A 23,509-nucleotide genomic window follows, 5' to 3' on the forward strand; every position below is an offset into this window, starting at 1 on the left:
GCTCAATGACCTTCTGCAGGAAGATCACAAATTAACAGAATGCCCCTTCAGATATAGCTTCAATGAAGAGAGAAAAACAGAGATTATCTGTACCATAAATGGTGGCTCACTTTAAAATTTGGTTTATAGTTTTTGCCCGTTGCAGCTATTATGCTTATGCACTGGAATATATAGATGACTAGAATTTTGACGTAGTCCCTGTGCTGTTGGAAGGAGATCCTCCACAACTTCTACTGCTTTGTAGCCCCTAAAACATTTTCTTCTAGGGTTGCTCTGAAGTTGGTCCATCTCTGGCTTAATCCATGTTCCTACAGTACTCACTGACTTCTTTGCTTTCCATGTTGAGGAAATGCCTCCAACAGCCTTGTATTGTCAGCATCATGTTTCACCATGGGAACAGTGGCAGCAGTAGCTTTCCACCATCAGTGTGTGAATGTGTGCATGAATTGAGTGAATGACTGAAGCACAGTAATGGTGTGAAGCACTTTGGGGTCATCTGGACTTGACAGACAAGAGAAATAAGGAAAGCTGTTTGGAAATATTTCTGTTTGCAAATTATAGACAAACTTGTTGGTAACTAAAGGAATGTTGGTTAGCTACAGGGTGGATGCAAGTTAAGCAGCAGGCTACTTGAGCAAATTGCCTTAGGTGTTACTCTGCGACAAAACAGCTCTCTGTTTTTGTAAAATACCAGTTAAAACTATGTACTGGTCAATTTTGAGCAGTGCTTCATTATACATAGTGTACATCACAATAATACCTGGGTGGATAACATGTTAGCAGCAATAAACATGACCTATTTTAGTAAACATAATTATGTTGTTCGTATTTATTTATTAGGCATTTATGAAACTTTTGCGTAGACACTATGACACTATAGTAACTTAGAAAATGTGATAATCCCGTGGCAATTTTCTAGTGATAGCCCAAAGTTATTTCTAAGATAAATCTAGCATAAGATAATGCTAAAAGATAATTTACTTATTGTAATATAAACCTTTATAAGGAATGGAATTTCGAAAAGTTCCGGCAAAGAAATGCATTTTCTCTATTCACGTTTTGTAAAATTTCCAGCATTTAAAAGATTTTTATTTCCTCATCACATTACCATTATTGATACATAATTATTCAATGAAAGCTCAGTATTACACTGGTGTTAAAATTATTATCCATCCATCCATTTTCTTTACACCCTTGTCCCTCAGTGGGGTCGGGAGGGTTGCTGGTGCCTATCTCCAGCTAACGTTCCAGGCGAGAGGTGGGGTACACCCTGGACAGGTCGCCAGTCTGTCGCAGGGCAACACAGAGACACACAACCCATGCACACACACACTCACACCTAGGGCAATTTGGAGAGGCCAATTAACATGATAGTCATGTTTTTGGACTGTGGGAGGAAACTGGAGTACCCAGAGAAAACCCACCATGCACAGGGAGAACATGCAAACTCCATGCAGAAAGACCGGGGCCGGGAATCGAACCCAGAACCTTCTTGCTGCAAGGCAACAACTCTACCAACTGCGCCTCTGTGCAGCCCTTAAAATTATTATTTAAAACTTTTTTTTTTTTGTCAGATTCGGCCTCAAAGTTGGGATCTTTCTGTTTGCTTTTATCTACAGACAAATGTTAACAACCTGCAGCCCACCTGTGGAAAACCAGTCAACATTAGTCATGAAAGTACACATGTATGTAAATGTACAACAATCCTCCGTGTATAACAGGATAAAAACCTAACTATAAAGTCGAAGAAACACCCAGGAGACCCCTACCATAAAATTGTTCCAAGCCATAGATGAGGGTAAGAACATAAAAGCTTTTTTAAAGCTTTGAGTGTTCCCAAGAGCACAATGGCCTCTATAATTGTGAAATGGAAAAAAAAGGTTTGATCTACCTTCCTCACTTCTCTCTGAAGATGTTCTGACTATTTCCATCCAGTCTAATGAAGCTTGACAGGTTCTGCTGGGAAACACTCTGTAAACCTAGCGTTCCTGCCAAACATACTTTTACAATTTATTGAACTAAGGATCTGTAATCTTTTCAAAAATTCTGTTTTCCCCCAAATACTGACAATTGCAATTTTCTAAGATGAGCTATCCACAATGTTCTGGTATGACTAACATCCTTTCACTCTGGCTTGCTGTCATAGCCCATAAATATTACTGTTAGGTTAATTGGATTATTTAAATTGAATCTTAGGTGTGAACATGTTTCCTTTTTTGTGTCTTTATGTTGCCCTGGAATGAACTGGTGACCTGTCTATGGTGGACCCCCACCCTTTGTCCAATAATCACGGGGTGACTGTAGAATAATAATAATAAATAAATAAATAAATAATCAAAGATTACATGAGTTATTTTGTGGTTTGATTTTATAAACTTGCAGTCACACCAGCCTTATGAACTGTGCAACAACTGAAAGATATGATGTGATTTTTTTATGTGGTGCAGTTTGCTAGGCTAATTTTACCAGGTTTTCTTTCTATTTCATTGATAATGTTGCTTGCAGCATAGTTCAGTCTTCATGACATTAATTCTGTGAACATAAGTCACTGAAAAAGTTGTCCTGATGATTAACAAAAAGAACAGTTTGTCTTCAGCAGTGTAAGACTTCATGGCAAGCTTTTCAGATGGTTCTGTGCAGCTCTCACTTCTGTCTGTATATATTTAATACCAGTGGGTGGAGCAGGTCACGTGACGTAGGTTGTAGCTTCTCAAGCTGGTTTCCATAGTAAAGGACTAAAAAAATAAATAAATAAATAAATTCACTGTAGAAAATTCTCATTCAACAAACAAAGCAATGTGCACCAATTATGCTACAGTTCTGAAAACCGTGCCCATAAAAAGGCTTTTAAAATTTGACCATGTAAAATGTGGTTCAGCATCTCACCTGGGGTGTGTCAGACAATAGACTACCAGCTGAAATCAGGTCCTGATATCAGTGAGGGACATTTAATGGAGAACCTTTAAAAAAAAGTCCATGTTTTAAAGGAAATGGTTTTGGCACAGAAGTTAATGGAACAATGTTGTTTAAGGGTTTGCATAAAAGAGTATAAAAATGAGGTGGCAACATAGTATTAATTTAGGGTGCAAGTCAGCTTAGGAGCAATGTTGGTAAAAGCATTACAACTTCTCAAATATCATAAAAAATCTAAAAATGTCCAGACTTGAACCTATTTTGGTGCAATAAAGATGAAAGTCAGTCATGTAAATATTTCTTCAGGCCCAAGTAAACACGGCATCACTGAACACTTCAGATTCAGATCTTCAAGCATTATTGAATTTTATATATATGCTGCTTTTTTCTATCTTTGTAAATAAAACAAAAAAACAAAACAAAACAACAAAAAAAACTTTGCAATGCCTGCTTTTATGGATTAGGATTTCTTCATTACCAGTGGACAAAAAAATAATTGAAAAATAATCGGAAAGTAAAAAAGACCTGACCTCAAAGTCACAGATTAAATCTCTCATTCCTTCAGTGTGTATTTCCAAAAAGTGTCAATAGCAACCTGATGCTCCCAACGCATCTAATCCCTAATCCAAGGTCTGTGTTAGATTAATAGAAGCCTTCAGGATTGCTGTCCATGGATTGTTAAGTGTGATGGATGGCTGGGTGGACAGAGACAAAAAGATGGGCACGTAGATGCTGGAAATGAATATAAATCATCAAAGAATGTATACAAGGATAGATGAAAGGATTTGTTTGTGTAAAGTGAACAATAGGGTTGATCAGTGGATGAATGAGATTCAGTCTGAATCGCAATGATATAGGGTACAGATGATAAACATATGTTGTAAATGGAAAATGATTAGAGGACCAAATTAAGCAGTGCTGCTCTAAGCAACTTGTCATTGAACTCAGTTCTTGCGGAGTTGGAAGTAGACATTAGGCCAGCAGCCTAAAGAGCTCCCGACAGTGCTGATGCTTAGTGATGCAACCCAAGAGTTACATGCATCATTCCTTCTAGGAAGGTGAACTTCTGAAAAAATACATTTTAATGAATTTTAAAATGTATTTATGCATGACTTTTTTTGTCATAGTGCCTATTTCCCCCACCTTTTTTTTTTTTTTTTTTTTTTTACATATTTTTAACCGAAGTGTTATAAAATCCCTGATGTTCCAGGAGCATCTGTGTCACCGCATAGAAAAACCTTTCTCTATGAGGCCCTGCTGATATTGGCATTCATCTAAATCTCAGTTAATTAGAATATCATTTAAAAGTTTTGTCACCTCTGTAGTTGGATTAAAACAGTGAAACTCATTTGTTTGGAAATTGGAAAATCAAATAAGTGAATGATTTTATTCCGGAATACCAGCCCATTGAGAAACATGTACTGTTCCGAATGTGGGTTGGGTTCCCTTTATATAAATTACTGCATTAATGCAACGTGGCATGGAGGTGATCAGTCTGACTTTGAGGTAGTGAGCTCAGCTTGCTTAAATAGTGCCATCTAATTCATCTTCAGTAGTGACTCTGATGTCTCATCTTTGTCTTGACAGCACTCCAAAGTTTTCTCTTTGGCCAGCAAATTCTTCTAAAACCCAATCAAGCACACTGATATTCCCATTAAAGCAGGTATTTGTATTCATGGGAGTGTGAGCAGGTTGCAAGTGTTGCTACGTAATGAAATCTCCACATAGTTCGTAATTAGAGGGAACCATGGGGTATTTTACATTTTCTTAGAGGACTTTGTTCACTCTGAACTTGAGAAAATAATGGATTCCTCACTGACTGCAAAAGTCACAATGGACCTCAAACAATTTGGATTTTGTTCCTCAACACTTCCTCCAGACACTGCGGCCTTGATTTCCAAATTAAATGCTAAATGTAATTTCATGTGGAAAGAGACGCTTGGGTCATTGCACAAAAGTCTGGGCTTCTTTCCAAAGATTCTTGTGACGTTCTGGTCTGGCTCCCTTTTACTTGTGCACCTTGTTCAACACCTTTTCCTTCAACTCAACTGTCCAATAATCCAAACATATGCAGCGAGATTCACTGCCAGATTGGTTGCCTTTTGAGGGTTAGTAGAAAATATTCCTCTTTTGGTCTTGTGTATTATTTAAAAAAAAAAAAGCTAACTCATGGCTAGTTATGATTTGTCGATTAAAATAATGTTTAACATTATCACCACTTGAAGTAAATCGCTCTGTGTGGAATTAATGTGAATTTCATTTTTTTAATGAATTCATTTCTTAATAGTGTTTTGTGATGCACCTGTATTATCTCTCTTTACCTCTTTCTGTTAGATCCACTCTTACAACTTCTAGATATTCCCATTTCATCTTGCTTTTCCAAGGTAATTTCAGACAGTAGATGCCCGCCCTCGTTTGCAACCTCTCTCTCTCTCTCTCGCGTCTCCTCCCTCCCCCTCTCCCCCTCCACCCAGGCCCTCACGGACGCAGCATACCTCCTCTTCACCAGCCACCGCTCGAGCTGGGGCTGAGGCGAGTACCAGCATACGGATTGCGGTCCACGGAGTGTCGTTGTGCGCATCCTGTGTTATGTATATCTTTTTTCCCCTTGAAATTTCCTACATTTTCCCTTCCAGTGTGTGCTGAGGAGCATTTGGAGCTCTCGTGTTGTAAGGTCTAGCCTCCATCCCCATTCCTACAGGAATTCTACAGACAATTGTGGAATATACACCTCTACGTGGTTATTGCCATGTGACAAGGCTTTTTCAGGTTTGACGTTTCCATCCTCCTCAAGAAAAGTGGCTGCTTGACTTTTGGCTATATTCAAAGAGTAGCTAAGTGAAGGGAAACCTGAAAGGAACCCCAGGAGGAATGGAAGTTTTGGTCGTTGGCTTGGTCCTCTGAGAGGCTGCTGCCGCTGCTGGTGGCGATTGGTGCAGGAGGGGAAACTGCGTCGCCAGGTCTAAAAAGGCAGGGGGGATCTCGGGTCATTAGCCATCACAGGACCTGCAATTCAAGACAACAAGGTTTCCCCCAAACGGTCTCTCTCGCTGTCGAGTCGTCACAGATTTATTTATTTTTTCAACGATCGGTCACATCATCCGGCCCCTCAGCTTCGACTTAACGCGTCGGCGTTTTGGATGCGGCGTGTTTTCTCTCTCTTTTTTTTTTTTTTCCCTTCACTGCAGCTCGGCGCCTCTCTACTCACCCAGAATCTGATTTAATGTTCGGAGGAATTTCAACAGGGTACAAGTCTCTAACTACACCCTGGAAATCTGCTCCTCGATTTTTAATTATTATTATTATTTTTTTTAACCTCCATCTCCTCGAACGCAAAAAAGAGCAAACCGAGACAGAGATTGATGGACTGAAAGAGGAGCCTCGTTTCACGGGATTTTAACTCCGATCAGAGCTGTAGTTTTTCCTGTCTTTCTTTTTCTGATCTCTGGACATAATGAAAGTTCTCTTGGCTGTGTTGCTTGTTGCCGTTTTTTGGAGCCAAGAGTGGAAGTCTGCGCTGTCGGATTCAATCATCCATATCGGTAAGTTACTGCGCTTTTTTTTTTCTTTTCTTTTTTTTTTTTTCTTGCTCCCCAGAATCACAGCAGATCTCTGTGTGCGTCTGTCAGGAAACAGACGGGGGGATTCAGCACTGATAAAAGCGCTCCTGCTTAAATCACATCACGGCTTCCCTGACGTACTGATGTGGCTCTGAGTTGGACTTATTTCTGTTGCATCCACCATTTCACTTGGGTTCGAGTGGCAAATGTGCTCAGAAATGCAAATTACGCCTTATAGCGAAGAGCAAAGTTTGCACTATAGTCAGATAATTACTCGCAGCTTCAATTTTCATGATTATCACTAATGCCTCCTGTTATTTAAGTAAGAAGAGTCATTTTTAGACGGTGTAGCGTGCTTCTCGGCTGTCTGAGCACAAAACAGGTGGTTTAGGATTGTGTGATGCTCGCTCCCCTGGATTATCCTGAAAAGCAACAAATTTCATACTTATAGATTATCCTTGAGCACAATGGCATTACCGCCAATATCATCCTCTGTTAGATACTGCAGTGCCAGAAGGTGGTGGTGTTGTCGGTGGTGGTGGGGGTGTCTTAACGTCTTTTCTGTCTTTCACCACCGCCTGCATAGTGTCACTGTTATATTGAGCGTGTTTCCGACATCAGGAAGCGTTATACAGGAGGGTCTGTTAGCAGCTGCAGAATGGAGGGGGAGAGATGGGAAGAGAGCGAGGAGCGCGCCGTATACCGGATGAGAGGCGCTGATGCTGGGAACGCATAGTCGCTGCACAACTGGGTGGCTTCGAACAACCAATATACAAGAAATGGAGAAGGAGAGAGAGGAAGAGACCTGGAGCAGAGTGTTAGGCGCGTGAATGTCGGAGTCACGAGCACTCATGTGCACGCGCAAACGTATACACCAGTGGAATGAGATAAGCACCTGTCCGTGATAATTTTTTTTCTTTTTTCTTTGGTGGTGCCACGGTTACGATCCTATCCAGGTCTTAACATTCACACTTTCAAACACATATAAACCGCCTCACTAATCCTGTGCTTTGTGCTGCCGTACAGCACTGTTTGTTAATCAGCTGGCCGGGGTCAGAATAGATAAGCCAATTTAGAGGCTACCTGAACGCAGCCTGCCAACAGCTGGATCAGGTCGAAGTCTGGGCTGCAGTCCAAACGGATGCTTCCAATTAAACCAACAACTGCAATTGAATGAAATCTGGTCAAACAAAGAGGATGCGATAACGCATCAAAAATGTGATTTCCCCCCTCATTCTCTTTCTTCTCATGAACTTTCGATTAGCGGTATTTTTGACATGGCTGCATTTGCTCCTCTGCTGGAACAAAAAGTCACAGAGGCTTCATTTTGCATACAGGATTCCACTTTAGAAACTGCGGCTCTCATCCTTTGGGGGTGCCGGTGTAATCCACCGGTTAGGCAGATCACCCTGCGACTGAACGGTTTGATCACAGCAGCAAGCCTCATGTTGGGCAAGTGTCTCACAGTGAGCCTCTGAAACTTTATCTCCTCACATACTGTAAGTTTCCTCAGATAAGACTTTTCACAGTGTGAGCAGAATGTCTTATGAGACATTTGGAGGCGTACCAGGACTAAAACGATCTGTGCAGACAACCGGCAATAACTAGATACTCCTGATATGCACTCCCTCCACATATATTCACTGATGCTTATTTCTTTAACATATCACATCCTATCTGCGCATAATAATAAAAAAACAAAAACAAAAAAAAAACATGAAATCTCATGGTATTTGTTACATGCTAAATTATCACTTCTGCAATTAACCTCTCAACCTTTTGAAAAAAATAGATTGGATTTTTATAGCATATCCATCTAATCATCTTGCAGTAGTTCAATGAACTCTAAAAATAGCAGATTAGTCTCTACATTTCTATAGCAACATTTCTGTTTGCATTTGACTCCTTTAATCAAAGAATGTGAACATAGATTGTATTATATGTATATAACACTTTAATATTGTATTTTCCAGTCTGTCACGATTTATTTTTTTTTTTTTGTATTTTGTCTGGTCCTGTGACTAAGTCAGGTGCGACTTTTATATGCTCCCCCACCCCCCTCTTCTTTGTGACGCATATGTCTGGTGCATTAAAAAATTATACTGATGGACATGAACCAAGGATTAAACATTGCTGTCTGCAGCCATGAAGAAAGCTAATCATGGACTGAAACGAAGATGGGCAGAACTGGAGGAACAAGTCCACAGTTGGGTACATGGAGCGTCCTGATGGTTTCCTGACGACTACCTTGTCTAGATAGTTATGTCTATCTGTCGGTGCCAACTTCTGAAACTGCAAGAACACCTGTTGAGGACTGTGAATAATCATGTCTCCACACCCTGGTAGCTTCCAAGGCAATGAATATAAATAACTTTGCAGGCGGACCGTCTTGGTGTTGCCGCTTCAAAGCAACCACCTCTCTATCATCCTGGATTTACACTACTAGTCTCCACTCTTACGCACTTTACACTACTAGTCTCCACTCTTACGCACTTTACCAGTGGAGCAGTCATTCCTGACCACCATAAATTAGAGCACGGACATTGGTGCATCAAACTGCCACCAAACTTCCAGGCCAAAACCAACCGTTTGAGAGTTTGTTGAAAAGCAACTGAACACAATGTGTCACTGGATTATATCATTAACATGAACAAGATCCTCCTCACATTTGACAATTTCCAAATGAAATGCAACTTACTCCAGTGTGACTTTTATGTGGGTTTTCCTCCTCATGGGGCATTTTTTGACTGAATCAACCTATACTGTGGGGTGATTTATGCTCCAGAAAATATGGTATTTAAAGCCAACCTCTGTTGCACCAAGATCTGGTATAGGTAAGTTTAAAAAAAATCTCACAGTATAACTTAAAAGAGAATAATCCATTAACAACTAAAGATGAATCCATTAACAACTTAAGACGAGGTCAAAACAGTTTGCAAAACCACTTAACAGCTAAAATTAGTTTGCAAGTCATGAAGCTGATTAAAAGAAACGCAGCATACTCAGCCAAAGCAAGAAACTCGTTTTCAAGTAGAGATGCACCAATAAGTCATCCAGAGATTGTAATCAGTCTCTGGTCCCTTGATTATCTGATCAGTGATCAGCAGCTCAAACACTCAAAAGATTTTCCTTCTCCTTTAATTTATCAAGACTATGGGATCTCACTACCTTCAGTATGTAAACACTACAGGAAACAAACGACCTCTTATGCACCATTTTATATTTTCAAAAAAAAAACAGACAAAAGGTTAGCGATATCTTCTTTGATGCACATATAAGAATAACTTCATAAGCTTCTTATTTTCTGTTTTTCATCCCCAAGTAAAAGATAAGTAGAACCAAAATCGTGCACAATAGTAAAAGGACATAGAACCAAATCTAAGCAGTAATAAAGGTGATATAAACACAACCCTAAAATAAAAGGATGAAAAAAATAATTAAAACAAACATGAACAATAATTTGCCATCTCAGTGTGTTGAGGCCCTCTGGAAGTTGATGTTTTAAGAGTCTGAAAAACTGAAGATAAAGATTCCTAACAAAGTACTACTTTTATCAAAGTACCGGTATGTGTTCTTATGTTATAGTCTTTAGGGGTGGGAAAGTAATTCTTCAAATCAAAATCAAAAGGTCAGACTTTAAAGAAAATAAAAACTTGACAGCAGCAAATACAAGTCTCAATGGAACACAAATTAAGAACTATATTGAGAGGTTTTTCATTTTTATTTATTCTTTGTTCTGATCAGATCTCATCCATTTCCACCATGTCCTTTAACCTTGAGCTAGTCCGGTAAAAGTTAGCCCCTTGTGGACTGTGTTGAGGTGTTAAATTTTACCCAATCGTTAAAGTTTGCCTGTAACGTATGTAATGCACCAGTTTGGCACAATGAAATTGCCTGCAGTGTTAATAGCCATCCTTCGCTGCTAAGAACCGATCTGAATGAGGTGGCTGCTAATGTTAGTTCAATATTTGCAAGTGTGGCCAACACGAACTGAAGGGCTTCCTTCACTTCCTCCTCTGCCATTGCTAAAACTACAGACTGACTACAATTCTAAAGCAGCGCAGAAATTCAACATCCATTGTTCACAACTTCTTCTCTTTGCTGTTTGACTTGGTTGAAAATCAACTGGGGAGAATCTGAGTCAAAGGGAGAAAACCCAGACTGCTGGAAATGAGAACTTTTTTTTAGGGGAATTGCACAGAAAGGCAATGGCCAGGCCAGCCTTGACCTTATAATCTCTAAATATAGCTGATTTGATGTCAAAGCTTAGTGGCATGTGAGGGTCTAAAAAAGATGTGGTGTCAGTTTATAAAGTGTGTTGCAGCCTGTAACAGGTCCTCTCCTGGGATTACTGTGTTTAGCTTCATTTATCTTCCATCAACTCTGTCCAGCTTTCCTCTCCTTTCTGAATAAACTCGTTCCCAGAATGTGATTTATTCAACATAACATTTCATAGTGAGGAAAGTGAATTGCGGGTGGTGTAAAATAAAAAAAAAAGTAAAAATGAGGCTAATATGATTATTTTAGCTTTCAAAAAAGGGGAGTGTCTGAATTTTGGAGAAATTTCAGGTAATGGAGATGCCTCATAATTGGTTTGATTAGTAATAAAAGGTGCCTAGTTGTGGCATTTACAGGGGGCTCACTTTAGCAAAGCTACTGTGGTGCTGCTTGCCAAACAAAACTGGGTAAATATATACCCACTGCAGACAGGTTTCCACAAGCAGAAGCACACCTTTCTATTTGCAATAAAATCCAGACAATGTTCATGCCGAAGGAGCACACTTTTATGTGCTCCTTCAACACTCCTTCACATTAATCACTTTGTAGAAGCGATTAATGTGAGACCCATATTTCTCATCTATATGTTCTAAACTAGTGGTGCAAAACTATTCAGATTGCCAAGTGAAGAAAATTGAAATCACAACTGGTTTGGTACAGTTGATTGAAATATTAGGCTGTTTTCACTCTCATAAACGAACATTGGTTGTATTTTTGGGTTTTCTTTGTGTTCAGGAGCAAAGGACGGATGTGGGTGGTTGGCTAGCTGCTGAGATTTCCATCCACAGAGACTTTTTTTTCCTTTTTAACCCTCCTTCTCTCCTCTCCACCTTATTTCAAATCAATACTTCATTTCCGAGCTAGCCACAAGTACTTTGAATCACAAGAAAAGGTTATCGCTCCCAAAACAATACTTGTCTCCCTCCTCCCCCCACTCACGCACACAGTTCATGTAGAGTCCCTGCTTATCCATACTTCCACAAGAGAGCTTGAAAATGGCAGATAAACCAAGCTGAGTACGTAGGGCGTAAACTTACTGAAGCGGGAACTATAGCCATTTGTTACACAAAATTGTATGTTCTTGTTTTCAAGATGTAAAAGGCAGCATTTTGTTCTTGTGGATATATCATTTCCAATTTCCATACATGAAGTTTCTTCTATCTTACACTTGATCTTCTCTATACACATACAAGGCTAACCTCTTTCTCTCTTTGTATGTTCATCATATTGACTTAGGAGTGCATGAGAAAAGGAAAAACCCCACTATACTCTGCATGCACGTCACATTGACGGGTCAGAAGTAATCCTTTTTTAATCCCTTTGTTGCTGTTAAAGATGGAATGAGGGTAAGAGATGGAAAGAGAGTCAAACGGAGGTATATATCAAAAAGAGAAAAGATGGATGACAGAAAGTAATACACTTTGACAAATGCCGACTATGTGCCATCATTCCATTTTTAGCCCTCTAAAACGTCAAAGCTGTCAATCTGTAGGAGACTTTTCATTATTTTGGTGATATTAACAGCAGTGACCAGCAGATAGTTTCATCTTGCTCTGTCCAGGCATTAAATGTGATTGAGCCGCTGGGGAGATGGCACTACTGCCTCGCCCGTCTCCCTTCCTCTTCGCCTCATCCTCTGTCGCTCTTCCCACTTTGTCTCTCTAATGATCAGCATGCATGGGGAAGGGGGGGGGATCCGCTTGGCTCTCACAGTGCCGTGTGCGGCATGCCAATGGGTCTTTGCTTTACAAGGCCAGTTCGTATGGATTTTATTTTGTGTGTGTTTTTGAGATATACAGACAGGAAGGGCCGTTATATGTTCTGGGATTTGGGCAGCCCAACTGGGTTCTCAGTGTGGAGTCTCGCTGGTTATTAGCAATTCATCCATTGGCTCGTCGAGCATTCCAGATGAGAGTTGGATGCTTTGCTTTGACACTGTGCCTGGCTCATCCTGCTTAAAGTCATGATTTGTTTATTTGCTTACTCATTGCTCTTCATTAGGGACATGCCATTTGGATATTAGGTACTGTAATGCAGTGTGGCTGCTGTAAAGCAACGCTGTTTTAAATGTGCATTTTAGATCATTTTAGATTGAATGGAAATGTGTTTCTAGCTGCAATTAAACTAAAGCATAAATGATGTCAAATTTCCCAAAGGTCTTTGAAGATGTTTTAAATTGTAAAAGCAAAGTGAAAAGTTAAATACAAGTGAAAGCACCCAACACCAGCGGATATTGTTTGACACACAGTGACATTCTATTGTGAAGTATTGGGAAACTGTTTAATTGTTTTAATTGTTTGTACAGTCTGCCTGTATTCAAAGCATTTAATAGCATTTGATGCTTTGTAGAGCCACCTTTTGCTGCAATTTCAATTGCAAGTCGTTTTGGGTATCTCTCAACCAGCTTCACACAGAGGCAGACAATTTGACTTGATTCTTTTTGCAATACAACACAAGCTCAGAGTAGATGGAAAGTGTCTGTGAATATCAATTTTCAAATTTTGCAGCAAATTGTCAATTGGATTTTCTGAAGGTCTGGGATCTGACTAATGCACAAAGCTGCTTTGATAAGCCATTTCACTGTGGCATTGGCTGTGTGCTTGTGATCACAGAGATTGAAGGTGAACCCCCTCTGCTCCATTTTCAAGTCCTTTTACAGCCTCGAACTGGTTACTTACCTATCCCTCCAGAAGAAAACAATCCTTACAGTATATTGCTGCCATGTTTCACTCTGAGAATGAATGGTGTATTTAGAGTGATTTGCAGGGTACATTTTCCACAGCAGTGCTTAAGCCAATTAGTTACAGTTTGGAGAGCCTTCTTCTACATGTTTTCTGTGGCCCCTACATAATTTGTACACTTCAAACAGGACTTAGTTTGATTGTTTCTTTCAAAAGTGACCTTTTATTGCCACTTTTCCTTAAGTCAAATTTGTAAAGTGAACTACTTCTGTCTTTGTCAACATACTTTCCCAGAGCTGCGAATATCTGCATTTTCCTTGAATATTTGGATGATGGTGTGAACAGTGCTCCAAGAGATGTTCAAAGTTCTGTCTATTGTTTTATAACCAAATTATGCTCTAAACATCTTATTCATGATTTGTCTGATGTCATCCCTGGTCTTTATGGTGCTGCTGTTCACTAAATGTGCTTTGAAAAACCTTTTGAGGCCTTCAGAGAACAGCTGTATTTGTACTGACAGTAAACTGAAAAACAGGGTTTCTTCAAAAATCTACTATTTACTAAGTAGTTGCCTTCTGAAGACTGAAGGGTGTACTGAATTCTAATCATGGATGTCTGAGTAAAAGGTAATGGGTACAAACTAAATCATTTTGTTAAAAAAGAAATAATGTGTACTTTTCATCCCACTTGATAAAACTGCAATACTATGCTTATCACAGAAAATGTGCTAAAATATGTTAAACAATGTAAAGTTTGTACAAAGTTTTGGAAACTTGATTTGCTATGTTAGGTGTTTTAGGATCTCAGAATGGCTTTTGTGAATCTAGGCTGATTCAGCTACATTGAGATCCAGGCTAGGTTGCTCAGGCCTCATGTTCTTCATGTCACTTAAGATAGTTCTTCACTACAGTGGCTCTTTGTTTTGAGTTCATTCCTTGCTGTAGGACACATTTTTGATTTGTTGATGGATGATTTTTTTAAACCTCCTAAGTGTCTGACATTCACATGTTGTCCTAAGATCTGACCTGCGGGTGTCATGAGCGAAGATCCAATTATATTCATTAATTACATCTTTAGCTGTCATGAAAGATTTGATGCTCGATGGGTATGTGACATTTATTCGTAAATTTGCATTATTCAAATGTGATGTACTGAAACACTGTAGCTGTAAGTTGAGAGTAGCCGATCTGTGTGTGTGTGTGTGTTTTTACTTCAGTGTCACAGTAGTCTTTTCTTTGGAGAAAGAATTCTAACAGTTTCTGTGTTTGACTGTCTGTGAAAGTGAGAATAGGGGTCCCCACTTGGTTTTATGTATGTCTATATCTTGGCAGCTGTCAGTAGAACTTTCACGCTCAAATTCTATTTGTTTACATGCATACCTCAATTTTGTGTGTGTGTTTGATCTGCAGATATGCATCATATCAGAAAGGCGCGGGGGGGTGAGGGGGGGACTTGCAGTGTGCATTAAATGCTTCATATGTTTTGACTTGTGTGTCCCAGTGCAGAGAGAGATGCTTGTCCAAGCTGTCTGTGATGTGAAATATTTAGCACCTCACACTCTATTGTGCTTAAACACTATGGGTTTATGTGGATGAGCAATTCCAAGTCGTAAACTGCATCATATTTCTTTGCATTTTAGAAGTATTTGAGACTACGTATCCTCTTGTGAAGACAGTGACATTGACATTTGTGCTGGGGTACTGAGGCAGAACTTTTTACCAGGTTGTGGAGACGGGGAGAGGAAGGGAATACGTTTGTGTTTTGAGGTTAAGATGGACTGACAAGTAGCTGTGAAGAGAAGTTTTGTTGCTTGTCAGGGGTTGAGTGCAGAGCAGGCAACAAGAGACATCCCAGGCCAGCCCAAGGTGCTTCATCTCACCGCATCACTCACTGATGCAGTTGGATCAGACCTGATGGTCTTGAAGGCCCTGTTCGACTAAAACCCACAGTCTTCTGTGATTGTATTGCATGTGAGGGGTGAGATTACAAAACAGTATTTCCATCTTTGAACATTACATGGAGTGCAGTAGGTAGTGTGTGTCTTCACTTTAAAAACATGGTCATTACATAAACTAACAGGCCGAGAAATGAGACATAGCCTAGATAGAGGCTAATCAAATGTAGGCCCCAAGGGCCATTGTCCTGCAACTTTTAGATACGTCTCTGCTTCAGCACATCTACATTAAACAATGAGGTCATTGCCAGGTCTCTGCAGAACTTGACAGGATACTGACAAGATAATTCAATTATTTGAGTCAGGTGTGTTGGATCAGGGATCAGGGGTGCCATCAGGAATTTTGGGTCGCGAAACAAAAAATTAAATTAGGTTCCCCTTGTGCAGCTGCGGTCACCAGACGTCTTGACTCTCACTGACCCATCAAAAGCTTTGCAAAAGTAATTTTAAAGGCTTGCAACTGTCTGTCTGTCCTTCGTCCAATAACGGTACTAGCACAATATTTACCACCAGTGAATTCTACAAACAGAATTTTGTAAGTGAAAGTATAACTTACATGGAAGTTATTGTAGGATAGTAGGGTAATTGTTTTCCACCATCCAGCCTCCAGTCCAAATAGGGCTATTAATATTATAACGTTAATTATTTTATGATTGTTTGAATTTCTGAAATTAATAAATATTTCAGCTTTCTTGTGTAATAGTAAAGATAGCAAAAGAGAGACAGGAATCCTCATAAACTTCTTGTCATATAGTTTGTTAGTGAGATAACATTTTTAAGGAATATACAGCATATGCATTGTAATGCATTTTATTTATTATTTAGACGTTTCATACATTGATCCTTGGCCAACAGACCAATTTGTATGATCCCAGTCATCTATTGAAAACATGCATAGTGTGCAGTACAGTTTCAGACTATGTGAACCTTGTAGCAATGTGGGAAAGTCTTATGGAAGAAATCCTCTCCTCATAAACTAAGCACAAACGTCGATATTGCCACAAATGTAAATTGTGTACAAGTGCACTTTAATTGCATGGACAGCGTATACATGTACAACGGCAGAGTTGTAGTGAACATATCAGATGTCCTTTCAGTAGGACAGCTTTTTCTTCTGTCTCTTTCATGTTTTCAGACTATGCATACTGTTTTTCCTGACAAGAGAAATGATTTCTTTGTCCTCCAGCAATCTGTCCTTTGTCTCATTGGGGCAGGAGGTGCCCTAAATGTGCATATAATGCATTTCCTTGTGTGCAGCATAGTTACTGTGTCTCAGTTTCTCATGCACTGATGTGTGTGAGCAAGAGGTGGATGAAGCAGTGTGGATATTTTATGAAGTGGCATCTCAAAGAGCGTATTTGTTGGCACACCTCCTCACCGTTCTCTGTGAATATAGGCGCATGGCTGCGTGTGTGTGAGTGTGTGTGTATTTATGCGTGTGACTGTCAACAACAGTTACAGGCAATGTCCATCACTCCGATTAATTATTTCCTCTACACCAAATAATGTTCAGATGACTTTTCATTGCACAATAAAACAAGGAGTGCATGACGATGGCAAGTGTGTTCAACAATGTGCACACAAAAGATACACCCACACACTCAGACTGTGTATATGTGCTACAACGAAAAACACAAGAAATGTCTTCACATATTGTTAGGTAAATTGTATTATTATCAAATGTTTTATTACCTTTATAATGTTCTTGCTTTATGTATTGTTATTTGTTTAGCTATAAAAAATTGTATAGCTAAAACTGCAGTCAACATTTTCAGACCAAATATATATATATTTATTTTAGCTTTAATTTTATTTCTGTATTTTACCATGAACTTTGTTGTAAAGCCCCTTCCAATGGAAATCCATGCATTTTGTAATGTATAAACATAAATATTTAGCTTCAAACCAGGCATCATTTCATGCACCTTTATCATGCATCAAGGTCATACGTGAAAGCACAGATGAGGACTAGGGGCTTGAAGTTAATCCGTCTCTGATACTCCAAAGCGGCAACAAAGGCAGTCACAGACCTGAACTGACACTTTACCCTTACCAGCCACTTTATTAGGTGTTCTAGGTTCAGGTTTGACTCCTTTTAGCCTTCAGATGGATGCAAATATATGTGTCATGGATTTTGCAAAGTGTCTGAAACATTCCTCAAGGAATGTGATAGATATTGGCATAATAGCATCACACGGTTGTTGAAAATTTGTCAGCTGCATATTCATCATATAGATATCCAATTTCCATGGATTGATGTGCTGCTTATGCTAAGTTGTGACCCTACAATCTGGTGTCACAGCTGTATCGAGACTCATCAGACCAAGCAACATTTCCATAATCCGTTACTGTCCAGTTTTCTGTCCTTAGCTGATAGGAGTGACACCTAGCTTGATCTTTGCTGCTGTAGCCCATCTGCTTCAAGGTTTGACATCGTGTGGTTAAAGATGGTATTTTGTACTCCTTGGTTGTTGGGGGGGATGTTTGAGTCACTGTCATCGCAAAGCAGCCTGCTGATGCCAGAGGTCAGTAAACAATTGGCACATTTTTCACAGTTCACTGGATAGTCTTTTTTTCTATATTCTGAAAAGATGTTGCATGGAAATCTTAGCACATTGACAGGTTTTGAAACATTCAGCTAATAACCATGCTAAAGTCACTTGAATCAGCTTCTTGTGCCCACCCTAAAGTTTGATCTTGAACCTCAGTTGGGAAAGTTCATTTGAAATGACAAAGAGGGGAAATGACCAGCTATGATCCCATCCAGATGAAAGAAAATACAACATATTCATTTTGACTTATTTTCCCTCTCTCACCCTAAGTACACCCAGACTAGTTTCAAACACACTTGCCCCTGGTATTGCCAGCTGAGCTACTGCAGACTTAAAGGCACAGCCTGTTTCTAATACTCCAGGTTCAGATGAGTTGATGTTTTACATCTGCTGCTTTGTTCTTGTGTATATGTGTTCTGTCGCTTGTTGAATATCATAATTCTCTACAAATACATTTCCACTTTGTCGGCACTAACCTTGAATCTGTAAAGTTCTGGGCTTATTATTGGGTCATTTAAGCTTCACCTGAAAATATGTTTTAATTTGTGTTGTTTGCATTTCTTGTGCTGCAGTAAATTAGAGGATGTGTGAGGATGAGAGCTTGGAAATACGATTCCAGTACCGTTATCTTTTAATCTCTCCTCTAAGCTGTGAGTTCTGACCTGCCCTTTGGCCGTACTTCTTGTGAATCTCTTCTAACTCCAACTCTTCAATCCAGTGTCTATCATGCTGCCAGTGATTATAGAAACAGACATTAGGAGGTGTTAAACACTTTGCTAATTGCTTTCATGGAATTGTAATGTGCTATTTGTTTTGCTTGACACAGTTGGCAACATGTCATAAAGCTGCCTACATGTGCCCATCTGGTTTGCAGATTTCAGTCTTGGGCTCATTTAGAGTCTGGAAAAAAAAAGAAAACAAATTGGCGAAACCAGGAAGCAAATGTGAAAACGTGTTTTGCATTTTGAAAGTTATGTGCATATGATAAAATGCACACTGCTATTCTGCAGCAACTGCATCATGCATGCGTCTTGCAATGCAAGCAAGATGCCCTCAAATTTCTCACAAAATGTAGATCCCTAAACATAACACACCCTTTGCTGAGTGCAAAACTGTTTAGTTTTTTGTTTAGTTTTTTTTTTCTGTGACAGAAATAAATACTAAATAATGATTATGTAAACATTTTAAAGCCTCATTTGGAGCTTTCTTTAAATGGCTGCAATTTAACTAAAACCTCTAGTAAGTGTACGTTTTTAAATTGTTGAAACATTAAATAAACACGTATAAACATGTACCTTTAAGGTTAATATATGAACATGATTAAAAGATTAATTATATCAAGACAAAGACAATGCAACTCTAGGTTATTGCTCAAAAGGGTCACATTTATTTTTCTTTTATATGGTTTAAAGTGTGAAAAAAATTAAACTAAAACAATTGAAACATTCACGTTATCATAAAAGTTGGCCTAAATTACTGTTGCAACTGGCAAAAAGCGCAACTCCTCTCATTCTCGAGATGTGATTATGGGATGCTAAATGGGAATGTAACAGTGACCCAGTGATAACCTGCAGATCCAAATACTGTGGGGATGTAATGGTAGTTAAAGTCCTTGTTGACTGCAGGTACTGGACATTCTGTTCATTGAGCTCACATTTGAGTATACATAAATGAAATTTACGGCTTGAAGACATCAGTGTGTAATAATCTAATATGCTTGACTTTGTGAGTTGAGTTGTTAAAATAAATTAAATTCTTTGACTGTATAGAGTAGATGCCCAGATGCAGCATTTAATTTAAGCTAATAATTTAAAGCACTACTGATGTCAGGTATTACAGCTTCAATAAATAAATTATTAATGTTAATCATAAACTCAACTGTCCCTGCAGTTTTATTTAGTTCTGTCCCTCATTCGTAGTTTTAATTGGATTAATTCTTAAGTGGGATATGTCACTTACCATAGTTGTTCTGCTTATTTTTAACAGTATTCATTCAGACATAGCATTTTGCATTAATGAAGATCCTAAGGCTACAAACCGTATCTGTGAAGTGATTTCTGTCTGTGATGTACGCAAGACGTTGCGTTGGACAGAAAGGAAAAGATGTTACAGTAGCTTGTTGTGACCTTTCAGAAAGCTGCAGTGGTCACAGTTGATACTGCAGGTCCCAGTTGTAGAGACTTATATGCTTTTATGGTAATCCTCAAGTTAAACTGAAGTGCAAACTTCACCATAAATTAATCAGTGCTGATCTTCCAGGGTCCTTTGAAATTCAGGATATCTTGCAAATTGTTTTGCAGATAAAAAAAAAAAAAAAGTTATTTACAAAAATGCTAACCATGTATACTTGCAACGAAGAGCCATGAATATTGATTACGAGTGCAATATTTAAAGTAGAATACACCGTAACAATAAACATATTCTTGAGGTCAAATTACAGGAGGCTTCTTTTTCTGGGAAGGTTTTTTTCTGTATTTGAATGTCCTCCTCATAAAACATTATTTTGGTCACAGATATTCCTCAAACTGTTTTTTTTTTTGTTTTTTTTTACCCTCTTCGTCAAGGACAGTACTTTCATTTAAAGACGTAGCTCAATGTGTAATGCAGCCTGCTTCAACGATGTTAGGATTTACAATGGAAAATTTTAACAGAATAATAAAAGATTAATATTTATGTAAAATTACAAATATACGCATGTTCCACGTTTGTTTTTTTTTATATGATATTGGTTTTCATGTATTATTCAAAGAGAAGCTCGTGGGAGACCAAATCATGGACTCGCAAGCTTAAATTCAATCACAACCAGCACTTAGTGCACTGTGGATTCTTTTATTGAGACAGCATCATTAGATCCTGTCTGGCTGTGGACATCCCTCTGGGTTTGCTGTCGTTCATCCAGCCCTTTTACATTTTACTTGTTCCCACTTTTCTTCCCCTTTTTTTGTGTCCTCTCTTCTTTGTCTCCTGCCTACACACACTTTTCTCACTTCAGGCACTTTTCTGCTGACCTTTTAATCAAAGAAAACATCACACCCATGTTTTTCTTTTCGTCAAGCTTGTATTCTTGTTGGACTTTTTTTTTTCTTGTAATCACTGAGTATCTGAGTTTTTTTATTTATTTATTTATTTATTTTTTGCTTTATAAGAATTATAGAGCGTCTGTAATGGGATCTATAAAATAGCACATTTTATTATCTCAATTTGGCAAAAATTGTTTGAAGTGTGTATACTCCAAGTGGGGTAAGATATTTTTGTATGTGAAATATGAATTTATATTTATATATTTAATAAAATCATGTGAGGAACACCTTGGATTAAGCCACTCAACCAAAACCAGTTGGCTAAAATGGCCAGGCAGGTTAGATGATCCACTTACTGCCCTAGTTTGAGCCGTGCTGGGTTGTGTTAATTGTTTTTAACATTTTAGCACCTAAAAAAATAAATTAATTCCTGCTGCACTTAAATGTAAGCTACGTTTAGACAAAAACAATCTTGTCGCAATTGTTTTTAGTCCTTACAAGCTGATATCAAATTTTACATTTCTTTAAAAAGCACCTCAAAAACCTGTTTACAACTAGATTAATGATATTGTGTTTGTGTTTCTGTCTGTGCTTGGAGTCCTGTCTTTAGTACGGTGGACTGCACTATTTGTGGTCAGCTAAGCTGAGCTTAATTGTCTCAGAACATATTTCAGAGATCTTGGTGTTCCCATAATTTAAATTCTAACAAAGCAAGTTTAACCTGTGGAGTATCCCAAGGCAATTACTTTTATACTACTATAACACAATACATTTCAACCTTTACATGCTTCAACTTGTATGTCATATTTGGGCCTGTTGTGCACCACGTTTGTATAATGTGATTTTAAAAATATTTCACAGTCTATTTCTCTTTTCCCCTGAAATCTTATGCACTCCTTTACTCAGTAATATCAATAAAAGGATCAAGGACAAATTCTTACCACTAAATAATGTCAAAATCGAAATGCTTATATTTTCTGTCTCAAACAATTTAAGCCTTTCTCAACTTGCTTTAGTCAAAAGTGAGAACAAAATTGGAAAGCTCGTGTGATACAATACAAAGCAGCAATCTCATCTTCTGTGATGGCATGGAACATTAGTTTCCATGACTTTCATAAGAAGATGCAGATTTGAATTTGCATACTGGAATATTAGTGGGATATAAACAGACAATATTCTATTTCTTCATTATGACCCCATTTTAAGGACTGATTTAGATAATAAAAAAAACGTATCAGTTGGAAAAATTAACTTTAACTTGACAGTGCTGCTATTCCCAATCACAAGCTAGTTTTTAGTTTCTTTTACGTTCAAAGCAGCCGTTCTAATGCTGTCTGACAAAACTCCATAAATGTCCTATCAGTAGATGTCTTGCAACATAGGAGCTAGTATTTCCACGAATTTATTTTTGCCATCAGTCATTTTATTTTCATTTCGGTGGTACTAACATATAACTTGACTCGCATTTACATTTTAATGTGACCTCCAGATGCAGATGGCAGGGAGTCTCAAAACACACAGCTCCTTCATTATCACTGAACGGAGGATAATATCTAAATGTTCTTTTAGAACGGTTGTATTTGTTCCTCAAGAATGCTGCATAACTGCATATTCCGCTGATTTGACTTGAGATATTATTTTTATTTTAGTCCTCGGATTTCCTCTTTGTTTCTCCCTTCCTTTAACCAGAATGTAACAAGATGCTGTGTGAAGTACTAACTTTCTCTATGTATTTATAGCTTCAGGGAAAGCTGTGTGCTTCGAGCAGAACATCTACGCTTCAAGTAAAATCACCACTTACAAAGATGCATTTAGGCCACTAAAATGTTAGTCATGAGGCACTGTTTGGAGAGGGGGAGTTTGAATCTCTTTATTTGCTTACTCATTTGACCATTCACTGCACATCGCTGTGAGAGTGACATTGTGCAAGCTTAAGGTTTGTTCTTTACAACCACTATGCATTTGAATAAAAATAACCGGTATTAAATAAAAAGAATTAGAACTGGACATCTGGTAATCCCTATGCAAATGTCTTATTCAATTACAGTATTGTCCCGAGCATAAGTCTTGTAGCTAAATCTTAAAAAGTTAAGCTGAAAATCCTCTTTAGTCTGAAGGTCCTAGCTCTAATCGTCAGGATATTGTTGTTTTCAGTATTATTAATTCCTCTGAATTTTGGTGACCTGCGAGTGAATTTCTGTTGAAACAATTTCCTATTGATATTTTTGGTGTTTGGCTGGAAATAAACAAGACTCTAATTAATGTTGCCGCATCATCCATCAGTTGCCATTTGGGGAGCAAAAAAGACAGTATTGCTAAAACTCTCACACAGTTACATTTAAGAGAGTTAACTGAGCTTAAAACAGGGCGTGCACAATAGGATAGTACAATAATTCAGGAAAGGTTTAGCGTAGAGAGGGAGAGCAAAAGAGGATTAGTTTCCCTCCAAACGATCGAGCCACAAGGGTCTCAAAGTCTTAATGCAAGGTGAAAGTCAAGTAAACTTTTGACGGCAAAACAGAGAAGTGCAAAGAAAACTTGCTCAAAAGAT

At 38.5% G+C, this 23,509-nt stretch overlaps 1 protein-coding gene across 4 annotated transcripts in view; it reads left to right on the forward strand.

Annotated features, from left to right (window-relative positions):
* Window positions 1–5,396: 5,396 nt before the first annotated feature.
* The window catches only part of grid2 (glutamate receptor, ionotropic, delta 2), a 437,740-nt gene continuing 419,627 nt past the window's right edge, over window positions 5,397–23,509 (forward strand). Inside the window, exon 1 of one of the 4 annotated variants that reach the window (XM_016669506.1) lies at window positions 5,397–6,455. In XM_016669506.1, the coding sequence (XP_016524992.1) occupies window positions 6,368–6,455 (88 nt within the window). In that variant the 5' untranslated portion in view covers window positions 5,397–6,367. The remainder of the gene's footprint in view (window positions 6,456–23,509) is intronic. The other 3 variants (XM_016669505.1, XR_001661638.1, XM_007548108.2) reach the window with 3 other exon arrangements.

Source organism: Poecilia formosa, unplaced genomic scaffold (genome assembly GCF_000485575.1).
Source record: "Poecilia formosa unplaced genomic scaffold, Poecilia_formosa-5.1.2 Scaffold25, whole genome shotgun sequence".
In the NCBI taxonomy this organism is placed as follows: domain Eukaryota; kingdom Metazoa; phylum Chordata; class Actinopteri; order Cyprinodontiformes; family Poeciliidae; genus Poecilia; species Poecilia formosa.